Source organism: Ochotona princeps, chromosome 4 (genome assembly GCF_030435755.1).
Source record: "Ochotona princeps isolate mOchPri1 chromosome 4, mOchPri1.hap1, whole genome shotgun sequence".
NCBI classification, from domain to species: Eukaryota; Metazoa; Chordata; class Mammalia; order Lagomorpha; family Ochotonidae; genus Ochotona; species Ochotona princeps.
Window position 1 is genome coordinate 51,617,082 of NC_080835.1, and position 13,263 is coordinate 51,630,344.

The following is a 13,263-nucleotide window of genomic DNA, read 5'->3' on the forward strand; positions in this document are numbered from 1 at the left end:
AGCCTCAAGGCTGCTCTTTTCCAGGAAGAGGAGGAGGTATGAGCCTCCTCCTTGGGAGCCTGGCAGTGTCTGCACTCCCCACTCCACCTTTTTTTCACCTTTTGAATTTTTAATTGTTCAAAAGTATCATGCTTTTATTTAACTTTCTGATTCTGTGCTTGGCATGTGCCTTTAACAGTTTCACGATTTCCTGCTCCACAATAGGGAAAGCCCACTTGATCCTGTCACAGACACATTTGGCACACATGGAGCCACCATAGGCCCTGCTGACATGTTGCTGGGGTTTTTTTTTCTTTTTCTTTTTCTTTTTTTTTTCATCTTAGACAACTTCATCAGGACTTTAGGTCTCACAGCATGATCCCCTCACAGCTGGCCTGGGAACATGCCACATGCAGATTCTGGTGCCTTCCCAACCTTCTTGGTTTAACTCTTCTCAGGAGTTTGGGGCAGTCTGGTTTTGTTGGAAGCTGTATTGCAGGAAAGCCTACAGCAGTATGGTGAATGCTGAACCATCCTGACCGTCTCTAAGCACCATCCTCTGTGTTCCCCTTTCATCCCATATTCGACCTCATGCTCCTGCTGCTAAACCTTTGCCCCAGGTCCTCAGGAAGGCCTTCCGGGCTGCCATGGGAGGAAGAAAGTCCATCCAAGTTTTTGACTTGGCAGAGCCTAGAGTGGGCACAGGCTATGGGGCCTGGGGCTGCCAATGGCAGAAATGAAGCTTGATGATCTCACGGCAAGGCCAAGGAACCTCTGACGTCAGCCGTCCAGTCTCGGGCAAGAGCACCTGTCACTATTCTGGCTTTGTTGCCTCCTTTCCAATCTGCCTGTTCTCTTCCTCTCATGAGCTCTCCTATCCATTCCCAATGGCTTCCCTTTCCCCAGCCCCTCACTTGCACTTGGGACAATCCTCTTGCAGTCTTTGCAGGTCTGGGACTCTTCCTAATTTCTAACTCTGACTTGACCCTCCTCACTTCTGCTCAGTCCTTCCCCTCCCTCCCCTTCTCTACCCCTCCACTTTCTTGCCTACCTGCTGATTCCACCCTTACCACAATCGCCTGACCTGGCTGCGCCCCAAGCCCTGGGGAGCCTGACACTCACCCCACAGTCAGTGGCCACCGTGTACTCAAAGTGGAACACCAGGGACCAGATGATGCAGAAGAAGAAGCCGAACATGGGGAAAGTGATGACCCACCAGAGGAAGGCCGTGAAGCGGAGCCGAAACACAGTCCCATCAGGGTCCAAGAGCTGGGAGGTTCCAGAGAACATCCTGCAGGGAGTGGCCCAAGCAGGGCAATGGACACAACTTGGGGCTTGGTGAGATACCTGCTCCTGGGGCAACTGGGGCCTTTTCCAGCGCTGGCTCCTCAGAACCTGATGAGGAGGCAGAGCAGAATGGTGGCAAGGATGACCATGCAGGTGGAGGAGCAACAGCAGGAGAGGCTGCAGCAGGTGCAGGAAGTGGCAAATCCTAAGGACTCCCTGGGGCACATTGACGCTCTAGGTCTGCCTCTTGAAGAGCACAGACAATAGAACGCCCAGTGGCCCCGACCGGATGGGCAGCTCTTTGACAGCCTACCTCACCCTCATGACCCTGTGGCCACCCAGGGCCCAAGGTATTAAAGTTATTATTCCCATTCCAGAGAATGGGACCTGAGGCATGGAAGTACCGGGGAACCCAATGCTAGGACTAAGGGGCTCTAACTTGAGGCTTTGGGGGGGTGTCCATTGTCTCAATGACTTCAGGCCATGTCATCAAGACAAAGGACCCCTTCAGGCCATGTCATCGAGACAAAGGACCCCTGCACAGAGCGATCTTGTCTAACCGCATTCTTCCTCCTCATCCAAGTACAACTAGGAACAGTAGGAGTACCTAAGAACTTGCTTCAATAGTTCCACAGGCTGCCAGCATCCCGCCCCCAGGCTCTGAGTGACCCAAGTCTCAGGCCAGTAGTGTCCTGACCCCAGAATATCAGGATCCCTGTAGGGGCCCAGACCCTTCATTTCCTTCCACTTGGAGGACAACATGTCACCTGATCTAAGGTTTGGGGTAACCTGAGGGACAGGAAAAGTATAGGCACTCAGCGGCCCTGTCCAGGTCAGACCCAGGCCTAAGGAGCTTGGCTTCTACTCCCTTTTCCTTCTGGACCAAAGACTTCCTTCCCCCACCCTACCACCACCTAATACTCTGCCCACCTGAACCCCCAAACTGGATTCCTTTCTAGGGCACAGTGGGACAGACAGAGGGCTTTCTATGAAAGACTTAGGACCCAACCTCCCCTTGGGACTTACGCTCTGTCCACTAAAGAACACCATCCCCCTCCCCAACCCCCATCTTGGGGCCTACTAGTTCAGTTCTGTGCCAGGGATGGCGTGGGGGCTTACCCAGCAGCACTCACACTGGCTGCTGAAAGAATCCGGCCCTTGAGTTGAGGACTCCAGCCAGACTGAGGTTGCCGTAAGACTGGAGGGTCCCACCCCCGGGCTCCTCAGAGCCTGCCTTCCCGCCCACACAGCCCAGTTTACCATGCCTGCCCAGGCACAGAGCGTTCCTAGGAGCAACAAGGCCATGTCAGAATCCCAGAACACTCTGCAAAGGTAAGAAGTGATAGTGGCTGACGTTGGCCCCCAAGGCAAGATAGGGAAGGGGGTGGGGTGAAACTGTGTAGAGAGCTGTGTCCAGGAATACACATAGGAATATGTTTCCAGGAGAAACATGTGGAAGGAGAAAGCAGAATGGGATCTGGCCCTTTTATGTCGAAGCTAGCCTGGATGTGTTTGTTAGATCCATTCAAGCATTGGCAAATCTTAAAAAAATACAATCAGAATCCAAATGAGATCTAGACAGGCTTAATGTGAGGTAACAGCATCTAGCCTGTACCTGTGCAGAAATAGCACATGGCAATGCATGCTAACGGAGGATGATCTGCCGGGCAGGTTAGCACTTAGTACACAGGAAAGAGTAACCAACTTGTTCCAGTCCAAGTGCACATTCAGGGTGGGAAGGAGCCCAGAGACCATGTCCCAAGGAGAGCTGTCTGAAGGAGTTCAAGCTATGAGACAGGAACATGGCCTCACGATGCCTGTGACTGCCTTCTTGACTCTGCAGGGTTGGCTCAAACCATGGTCTTCCTTTTTTTTTTTTTTTGAAAGATTTATTTACTTTGGGCCCGGCGCAATAGCATAATGGTTAAGGTCCTCGCCTTGAATGCGCTGGGATCCCACATGGACGCCGGTTCTAATACCAGCAGCTCCACTTCCCACCCTGCTCCCTGCTTGTGGCCTGGGAAAGCAGGAGAGGACAGCCCAAAGCCTTGGGACCCTGCACCCACATGCGAGACCCGGAAAGAAGTTCCTGGCTCCTGGCTTCAGATCAGCGCAGCACTGGCTGTTGCAGCCACTTGGGGAGTGAATCATCGGATGGAAGATCTTCCTCTCTGCCTCTCCTTCTCTCTGTATATATGCCTTTCCAATAAAAATAAATAAAATATAATATTTATATTTTGGCCTGAGAAAGCAGTAGAGAACAGCTCAAAGCCTTGGCACCTTGCACACACGTGGGCGACCTGGAGGAGGCTCCCGGCTCCTGGCTTCAGATCAGCTTAGCTCCAGTTGACTCAGCTCCGGTTGTTGTGGTCACTTGGGGAGTGAACCAAGAGACAAAAGATCTTTCTGTATCTCCTTCTCTGTGTATATCTACCTTTTCAATAAAAGTAAAATAAACGTTGAAAGAAAGAAAGAAAGAAAGAAAGAAAGAAAGAAAGAAAGAAAGAAAGAAAGAAAGACAGACAAAGAAAGATCCCCAGGTGTATCCAACAGAGTAGTCCCAGGGATTGGGGACAAACCACCCCCAGGATCACTGAGCCTGCTGTTGCTCTAGAGGGACCCAGGGGTCCTCAGGAAACTCTTGATGCCTTAGTCCCCTCACTAATAGGCTGTGAATAGGCAACAGGTGTGCTGAGGTTATGGATGCCAGTATCCCTGAGGACCAGCTGGCAGGGGTGGGGTGGGGGTGGTGCACAGCCAAGAGCCTACCCTGCTTTTAACTCCAAGTCCTGCAAATACTATCATTTGGTCTGGTCTATGACTGCCTCATACTGTTCTTTCCTGTTCCCAGGGTACTGGAGAGAGAGAGAGAGAGAGAGAGAGAGAGAGACAGACTATGGCTGGGGGTGGAGAAATGGGAGCATTTGGTTCTATCTATCTGTTCAATAAGGACTTTTCCTGACTCAGACGCAATGCCTGCCCTCAAGTAGACATACATATGATATGATAGAACTACATGAGAGATAACCCAGGGAAGTGAGCACCCAGAGGATGGGGGTCACTAAATTTGTTGCAAGAAGGCAAGGGAAGGCTTTTGGAGAAGATGACCCAGGCAGGCTTGCAGGGTGAGCAGGTGTTGACCAGAATAAGAAGCACATCTGATGTATTATCTGAGTCTGAAAAGAGTGATGCTCCTCCCACAGAAGACCTGATCAACTTTTCTCCTTCCAGTCTTCTTTCTTCTGACAGCTCCCAGGCCCAGATCTCTCAGGTTAGATGCCCACAGCCGAAGGCCCACGCTTACCCATTGACAAATCAGGAGGGGAAACTTGTGGTCGTATGAAGCCAGACCCCATGGCTAGTCCCAACCCTCTCTCAAGTCAATACTGCACCGAGAAAGGTGGGGCCCTTTGGCCCTCTCTCTGAGGCCAGCCCAAGGGTCCACACATACACCCTGGCCTCTCCTCCACCTAATGTCATCTCCAGCCCTGCCTTTCAGTCTGACCCTCTACCTGTTTTTGCTCCCCACCTTTCACATACTCAAACCATGTCCCCATACTTCTCTCATGCCAGCCCTGGAAAGCAGCAGGATAGGAATCACCAATCTCATTTTAGACAAATGGGGAAACTGAGGCTTAGTCTCTGTGTCTCGAGTAATACAGAGGTAGTGAATGAACAAGCAGGATAACAGAGGTCAACACAAGTATTACCCTATGGACTCTGATAGAGAGAACTAACTCTTACATTCTTCTTCCTAGCCCAGAACCCAGTGCGTCTGTCCAGTAAGGATGCATGGTCACTTACAGAATCCAGAAGACATAAGACCCACTCCAGAGCACATAAACAGACATGTGATCAGATGGCCAGGTGTCCACCTTCATCCTTCACTCAAAACCACCATACAGTCATTTACATAGACACATATGAAAGGATCATTTTCCCACAGACAGGTACAAGCTCATGGTGCCACTCTAAGTCTAGTCTTTCTCCTTCTGCATATCCCACCCTTAAAACCCGGAGGTTCCTGAATCTGCTCTTCTAAGAGGTACAGGTTGGGTTTTAGACATGGAGGGTGCCCAACTTCAGTGACTCCAGCCTGTAGAACTTCCTGGAAGGCAGAGGAAGACTAGTCTATGAACCCTCAATTTTTAGGCATCCCCCAGCAGTTCATCGTCTTTGATGGACCCCACCAGACAGCTGGAATCCTGTTTGGAGAGAATCAGAAACCCCAAAAGATCCAAGAGGCCTGAGTAGCACGTATCAGAGCCCCGAGCCCTACCCCACAGTGCGTGGCCGTTGTCTCCTTGAAGTGGAAGAGCAGGGACCAGAGGATGCAGAAGAGGAAGGCGACAAATGGACAGCAGACTGTGACCAGCGCCACGAGGGTGAAGCGGAGCCGGACCAAGGTTCCATCTCGGTCCAGCGGCAGTGGGACCTGGTACATCTTGTCAGACCTGGGGACGGAGTGGCATGCTGTCAGAGGCTCAGGTAGCAATGCAGGACTTGGTGGGGGAAGGCAGCTTCATGGCTCAGCCCTAAGTGCAACTGCACTGGGGGTGGGGGGTGAGGAGTAAGAAAACGAAACCATCCAAAGGTGGCCACCTCCCATCCTAGATGGGGAAGACTGACCTGGAATTCCCAAATCCTCAGTCTCAATGTCAGAGGGAAGATGAGGAACCAAAACCATTCCAGGAGAGAGCTGACACGGATGGGAAGTCACCTCCTCAGCCCTCTTCCTGATCTGACAGGCCCAGGACCAGGGGAGCTGCTTTCACCAGTCTTTCCCTGTTTCTAGAACCAGTCTTAGGCACTGGCAGCAACGCAAGGTGGGTTTAACTGCTAGCTTCCCATAGAATTGCGGGTTCAAATCCCAGCTGTTTTACTTCTGATCCAACTTTCTACTTATGTGCCTGGAAAAGCAATGGAAGATGACCTGAGTGTTTGGCCCCCTGCCACTCATGTGGGAGAACCGGATGGCTTTCTAGACTCCTGGCTTTGGTCTGGCCCAGCCCTAGCATTGTGGCCATTTGGGGAGTGAACCAGCAGAGGCTACCTAGCTACCTGTCTCTCTGTAAACTTTGCTTTTCAAACAAGTAAATTCTTTCAAAAAGAAATAAACAAAAAAAAAAAAAAAAAAAAAAAAAAAAAAAAACTTCAAGCCAACTACCAGACAGAATGGCATCTTTGCCCTCAAGGCCCAGTCCCCAGACTTTAGGGTTTCTCGACAGTGCCCACTGCTTCACCCACCGGCCCAGTGCCTGCCTGCACCTCTGGTTCCTTCCCAGGTTCTGTGTGCTCTGCCTGTCTGCCTGCACTGCAGTCCACGGCAGTTGGGACTCCATGGAAGCCGACAGAACCTCGAGGCCCTGCCTACACCCCCGCCTCCTGCCCTCACATGCTCTCAGGGTGAAAGACTTTGCAGAATCAGGCCTGGCTGACACGAGCCTGGGCTTGCTGTCTGCTGGAGGGAGCTGCACGGTCAGCTTCTGGAGGCTTCCCACTGCCCAGACGCCTGTCTAACTGTCTGTCCCCTTCCCTGAGCCTAGGTGAGGGCTCCCTGGGACTGGGATTTCACCCCCAGGGCAAGGATACCCAAGATCAGGAACTATAGTGGCTAAGTGCACACACACAGTCCTTGCTGAGAGGAAGGTGAGGCAGGAACATGCTGAAGGCCACAAAGCCAGCAGCAGGGAGATGTGGGCCCACAGAGCTTGACTCCCTGCAATCTGGCCCTTGTGGACCCCTTCCCCTCTGGACAGAAAGGTCAGCCTAGAGGTCTGCAGGGAAGCTGGCAGGGAGAAGAGGTACTTGTCAACAGGAAGAAGGAAAGGAAAAACCAAATTTCACATCAGTAAGCCTGTCAGCGTCATTCCCATTGGGAAGACACAGAACCCAAGCCACTGAGAGAAAAAGGCCTTTCTCAGAGCCATGTGCTCCGGCTGAGAGAAAGCCAACCTTGAAATTTAGGCTTCTTGTGGCCAAGACAGGGCTGGCTGCAGATAAAGAAACCGCCCTTTTGGGAGCAAAGGCTTTGCCAAAACAAGTCCCAGCTCTTCCAGGCCCCACCCACAGGTCTCTCCCCTTTTTGGTCCCGCCTTCAGGAAGAAACCTTGACCTCTACAAGGCCCGCCTCCTGGTGATCCAGAACAAGCTAGGTGGGGACTGTCTCCCAGCCAGGCAGCCCCAGTTGGCCAGGTTCCTCTCCCTCTTGAGGGCCAGGATCTCCGCCTCCCCGCCCCCCAAAAGCTGGGGACCCTCACAGATCAAATGTTTTCTCTAGGTCATCCTTAAATGGATCACAAATCCATCCCTCCACCTTCCCTCACCAGCTCAAACCCAGCCTCTGCATCCCTCCACAGTCTTCCCTAAAGCCAGCTGCTCCACGGCCCTGAGGATCCTGGTGGGGCGAACAGGCACTGCTCAAGGCAAGGGCATGAGGAGCAGGTGCAGGGGCTAGTCCAGTCCAATCTGGGAGGTGCGCCTGGCATCCTGGCGAGCTGTGTGACGTAAAGCCAGTCACTGACCCACTCTGGGCCTGTTTCTGCAGCTGTGCAACATGAGGGATTCTGTGGTTTGCACCATTCCCAAGGCTCCTCCAACCTCATCGTTCCCCTCCACACCTCAGGACTCAATTCCTGAAGGGCCAGCTGGTTCAGCGCCCAGACACCAGAGGCTTGGCCTCCCTCATTGGGATAGATGAGCTTCACATTGCTTCCTGAGGAGAACCTCTGCCTCCTCCAGAGCCCTGGGGGTCTTCTCAGGTTCCTGTCAGAATGTACACTCACAGGCATTGTGCACCACAGCGCCTCTTTCCATCCTCACAACTGAATTTAGCCTGTTATGTTGCCATTTTACAGAGGAGGAAACTAAGGCACAAGGAGGTCAGAAACACTCAAGGTCACAAGGCTAAAACCCCGCAGAGCTGGGACTTGACTCAAGTCTTCCCGGTCCCAGGGTTCCTCCCTCCCACCCTTGCCCACATTCTCTGCACAGGGGATAAATACTGATCAGGTGTCCCTTGGGGAGTAAAGAACGGCGGGCTCGACCCTTGCAACATTCAGCCCCATGGGGGGAAGAGAAGGAAGCGAGATCCACTCAGCCAAGTCTCCACAGCAGTAGTTTCAGACACATGGAGTGGGAGGGAGCAGGGCAGCCATCAGGACCCCCGCGGCTTGGGACCGGCCCCGGTGTAGGCGGGATCGCGTGGCCGAGCTCCCCCGAGTGGTACTGCTGGGTGGCCCGGCACCGCCATCCCCATACTCACCCAGGCACTGATGGTTAGGAGGCCGCGCCGGCGCAGGCCGGGAGCCGGGGGACCCCAGGGACCTGGTGCAGCGGGGGGCAGCCAGGACCTGGCCCCGGGCGAGCGGCAGGGGGCGGGCCGGAGCGGCGGGGGCGGGGCGGGCGCGCTCGGGGCGGAACTTCGGGAGGAAACGGCGCCTGCATCCTCGGCTAGCTCCACCCCGCTGCTGGTAACCCACAGCCCCTGATTTCCCCCGCTTAATCTGACGAGGTCTCAAGCCCATCTCTCCAGCCCTGGACTGACCCACTAATACCGGCTGCCCGAAAGAGCAGCCGGAAGGGCCCTGGACACCTGGGTTTGAAAGGTTGGATAAGCCACCTTACCTCTCAGCTGCGTTCCATCACCTGTTGAGAGAACATAAAGTTAATACGGCAGGGCCCCCAATCCTCTTCTTCCCAGCCGCCAGCTTCTCCCGCCTCTCCCCGCCACCCCTCCCCCTCCCCATTCTAACCGAATTATCCAGCCTGGCCTTCCGGAAACATTTAGCCGATTTCGTCCTAGCCTCAGCTCTCTTCCAATATTCGTTCCGTTGAGCCAATTGGGGGCATTTCAGCAAGGGCACGAGCACCTTACAGGTAAGAGGATATGGTGAGGCCCGCGCTACAAACTGTGGGCCAACGCTGTTCCCGCTTTGGTCAAGAGAGGGCGCCCAGTCGGGTCCGGCACAGGGAGTGAGGCTCTTCCTTCCCCTCTACCCCACTACGACCCGCCCAGGCTTGGATTTGTCCCCAGGGGTTGATTCCTAACAAGCTACTACACTTCCCTCCCCACGAAGCCCCTCATCGACAAATAAAAGGAACTTGAAAGAGACCCCTGAGATCCTTTCAAATCATCCTACCCCAACAGGGAAATAGTGATAATAATCTCACCTACAGACACATCGTGGGGTTGCCAGAGCACCTGCAGCAGGTGGAGACCCTGGGCCACATTTTCACCCACCGAAGTCCTCAGAAAAATAATACATTCTGAGCACTCCTTATTTCCCACGCACTTTCCACTATTTATGTCCTCTCTTTAACCCTCATTAGAAAACAAAACCTTGAGGCTTTATGGTACGTTATGGTACAGTGAGCTGAGCCATTGCCCGGGACTCCCACATCCCATTGCCTGGGCTCAAGTTTTGCTTCTTGCTTTTTTATTTTATTTATTTATTAGATTAGATCTGATTTTTTTATTGGAAAGTCAGATTTACACAGAGAAGGAGAGACAGAAAGATCTTCCATCCACTGGTTCACTCCCCAAGAAGCCACAATGGCTGGAGCTGAGCTGATCTGAAGCCAGGAGCTTCTTCAGGTCTCCCAAGGTGCAGTGTCCCAAGGCTTTGGGCCATCCTCTAGTGCTTTCTCAGGCCACAAGCAGGGAGCTGGAAGAAAACGGAGCAGCCAGAATACAAACCTGCATCCATACAGGATCCCAGCGTGTGCAAGGCGAGGACTTTAGCCACTAGGCTACTGCGCTGGGCTCTGCTTCCTGCTTCTGTGCACCATGGAAGGCAGTAGATGATGACTCAGGGACTCTGGTCCCTGACACTCATGTGGAAGACCTGAAAGGAGTTGCTGGCTCTTGGCTTCAGCCTGGTCCAGCCCTGACTACTGCAGGCATTTGGAGAGAAAACCAGCAGATGGAATATTCTCTTTGTTTCTCTCGCTCTCTGTTCTACTTTTCTTTAAAGGCAGATTTCCAGAGAGAAGGAGAGACAAAGATCTTCTGTCTGCTGGTTCTCCAAGTGGCCACAGTGGCCAGAGCTGAGCCAATCCGAAGCTAGGGGTCTCTCCATGTCTCCCATGCAGATGCAGGGTCCCAAGTGTTTGGATTGCTTTCCCAGGCCACCAGCAGAAACTGGGTCTGAAGTGAAGAAGCCAGGATATGAACCTGTGCCCATATGGGATCCCGGCACGTGCAAAGCTAGGATGTAACCACTAGGCCATTGTGCTGGGCCTCATGTTGTTCTGTTTTTCAAATAAAATTGGAGCCCGGCTCACTGGAAAGCAACAGAGGATGGCTCACAGCCTTGGGACCCCATACCCAAGGCTTCTGGCTTTGGATGGGTTCAACTCTGGCTGTTGTGGTCACTTGGGGAGTGAGCCAGCAGATGGAAAATATTTCTGTCTCTCCTCCTCTCTGTAAATCTGCCTTTCCAAGAAAAATAAATAAATCTTTTTACATCATAGGGTTATCATGAGAAGTAGAGGTAATGGAGCAACATGCTAGACATGTGGAAAGTACATAATATGTGATAGTTTTTACTACTTGATGCATAAGCTACAGTATCTGAAACCATCTTGAGCCTTTTCTTCTTTTAATTTTTAAGTTGATTCATTTCCATTTTCTTTAAAAGACAGATTCGCACAGAAAGAGAGAGAGAGAAACATTTCCATAGCTAGTTCATTTCCTAAATGCTCAAAACATCCAGTGCTGGCAAAGCTGGAGTCAGGATTTCAGAACTCAGTTTTCCTAATTGGGTGATTGAGATCCAAACCTTGAGATCTGCTGCCTCTCAGGGCGGTCATTAACAGCAGGGGAGATTAGAAGTGATGCCCCGGGCCCGGCGGCGTGGCCTAGCGGCTAAAGTCCTCACCTTGAACGCCCCAGGATCCCATATGGGCACCGGTTCTAATCCCGGCAGCTCCACTTCCCATCCAGCTACCTGCTTGTGGCCTGGGAAAGCAGTCGAGGATGGCCCAATGCATTGGGACCCTGCACCCGCGTGGGAGACCTGGAAGAGGTTCCAGGCTCCCGGCTTCGGATCAGCGCGCACCGGCCGGTTGTGGCTCACTTGGGGAGTGAATCATCGGACGGAAGATCTTCCTCTCTGTCTCTCCTCTTCTGTGTATATCTGGCTGTAATAAAAATGAATAAATCTTTAAAAAAAAAAAGAAGAAGTGATGCCCCCTGGTGTGGGACGCTGCATCCCAAGTGCAATCTTACCTAATGTGCCCAAAGCCTGTTCTGAGCACTCTGAACTTAGCTGTCCCTGACCCTCCATGAATCTGTTTTATTCTAAGAAGTTTGTTGCTTACTTTACTTGAAAGATTCCCACCTATGCTGACCTATGTTAGAAAAGTAGAAGAATCGGTTCTTACTATGTGTCAGCGATTATATATACACTCTTGTCCTCTTGCTGGTCTGGTAGGTACGTTTTGATGGATTCCATTTTTAACAGACAAAGCATATGAACAAGCATGTAAACATTCTGTTTGTCCTCATTCAGTAGGCACTCCCTTATTGACCGAATCAGCATCTGTCCCTTCTCCAAGTGGTGGCTGCCGTTGTCAGGGACCTCCACAGTCTCCTACCTTTCCTGGCCACTTTGCCTGAGTCTGGACATTCCCCAGAGAGGACCGGGCCTGCAACAGCAGCACTACTACTCTCCAGCTTTAACCATAATCACTGCTCCACTCCCCCCGTGTGCAAGCACATACCAGATACCCCCAAGCAGACTTTGTCTGGGGGTTGGGGGAGACCGATGATGGGAAGACAATGTGAGATGCAGGTGTTAAACTTCCTACAAATGGTCTCCTTCACTGTCTCCCCAACATCTTCCTCATTACAGTCACACCAGTTCTTGTTCTGTTCTTACTGCAGATGAATTTGGTAGTAATTCCCCTCAACTGTTAGGATCAACAGAAGATTGCTTAGTTGATGCTCAACATTCTTCGTAATCTGGCTGTCCTCTACTCTAGCAACCACAGATTTTGCACCTCCTCTTCCATGAAGATTGCTTACCTTCTTCCTTACCTGCCCACCTCCCTTCTCCACAAGCAGCATGGGGTGGTATTCTAGCACAATTCTATTAGGACTGTGACCATAACAAAGCAAAAAATAATTTGTTGCCTGTCAATTCCACCACATTCTTGGGATTTCATTTACCAGTGGAACCCCCATTTGTTTCATTCATTTCTTCTAAGGACAGAGACACACAGCAAGAGTAGGGTTTTTTTTTTTTTATGTGTTTAATTGAACTGAATTTTAGTAGAAGGGCAGTAATTTGATAAGTCAGAAAGTTCAGAAACTCAAGAACCATTTTTTGTTGTTGTTTCCAAAATTTCTATTTCCATTTCATTTGAAAGGTAGAGAAACAGAGACAGAGAAGAAGAGAGCATGCTTGCAAGCACTGCTTCACTCTCCAGACACATGTAACAGCACAGGCTGGGCAAGGCTGGAGCCAGAAGCTGGGAACTCAGTCCTCAGGTCTCCCATGGGAGTGGCAGGCACCCAACTACTTGAGTGATCATTTGCTGCCTCCAAGCTGGAATGGGAAGCAAAGCCAGAATGTGAACACAGGCATTTGGATATGGGATGCAGTCAACCCAGTAGTGCCAAAGGCCTACCTCGTAAGGAAGGCTTTTATAGAACAACTGCTAGGGGTAGGGGGCTGCACTAAGAAAAGAGGCAGAGAGCATGGCGCAGTAGCCTAAGCGGCTAAAACCTTGCCTTGCACGCCCGGGATTCCTTATGGGCTCCAATTCTAATCCCAGCCTTGCTTCCCATCCAGCTCCCTGCCTGTGCCCTGGGAAAGCAGTTGAGGATAGCCCAAGGACTTGGGACCCTGCCTCCACAAGGGAGGCCTGGAGGAGGTTCCTGGCTTCAGATCCGCGCAGCTCTGGTTGTTGCAGCCACTTGGGGGAGTGAATCGACAGATGAAAGATCTTCCTCTCTGTCTCTCCTCTTAGTATATCTGACTTTCTAATTAA

The 13,263-nt window shown here is 51.8% G+C and overlaps 2 protein-coding genes across 29 annotated transcripts in view; one reads left to right on the forward strand and one right to left on the reverse strand.

Moving 5' to 3' along the window:
- Positions 1-13,263, reverse strand: part of PGAP2 (post-GPI attachment to proteins 2) — a 28,343-nt gene that overhangs the window by 4,766 nt on the left and 10,314 nt on the right. For 4 of the 22 annotated variants that reach the window (XM_058663499.1, XM_058663500.1, XM_058663496.1 and 1 more), the window contains 6 exons: positions 12,296-12,368; positions 9,021-9,137; positions 8,888-8,913; positions 6,893-7,073; positions 5,546-5,720; positions 1,102-1,374 (listed from right to left, as the gene is read on the reverse strand). In XM_058663499.1, coding sequence (XP_058519482.1) covers positions 1,102-1,374; positions 5,546-5,720; positions 6,893-6,930 — 486 coding nt within the window. In that variant the 5' untranslated portion in view covers positions 6,931-7,073; positions 8,888-8,913; positions 9,021-9,137; positions 12,296-12,368. Of the gene's footprint in view, positions 1-1,101; positions 1,375-2,385; positions 2,615-5,545; positions 5,721-6,858; positions 7,074-8,530; positions 8,687-8,887; positions 8,914-9,020; positions 9,138-12,295; positions 12,369-13,263 lie in introns of those variants that run through there. The other 18 variants (XM_058663501.1, XM_058663495.1, XM_058663513.1 and 15 more) reach the window with 14 other exon arrangements.
- Positions 8,683-13,263, forward strand: part of NUP98 (nucleoporin 98 and 96 precursor) — a 103,592-nt gene continuing 99,011 nt past the window's right edge. For all 7 annotated transcript variants that reach the window (XM_058663486.1, XM_058663489.1, XM_058663487.1 and 4 more), the window contains exons 1-2: positions 8,683-8,738; positions 9,071-9,144. The gene's annotated coding sequence lies outside the window, so the exon portion shown is untranslated. The remainder of the gene's footprint in view (positions 8,739-9,070; positions 9,145-13,263) is intronic.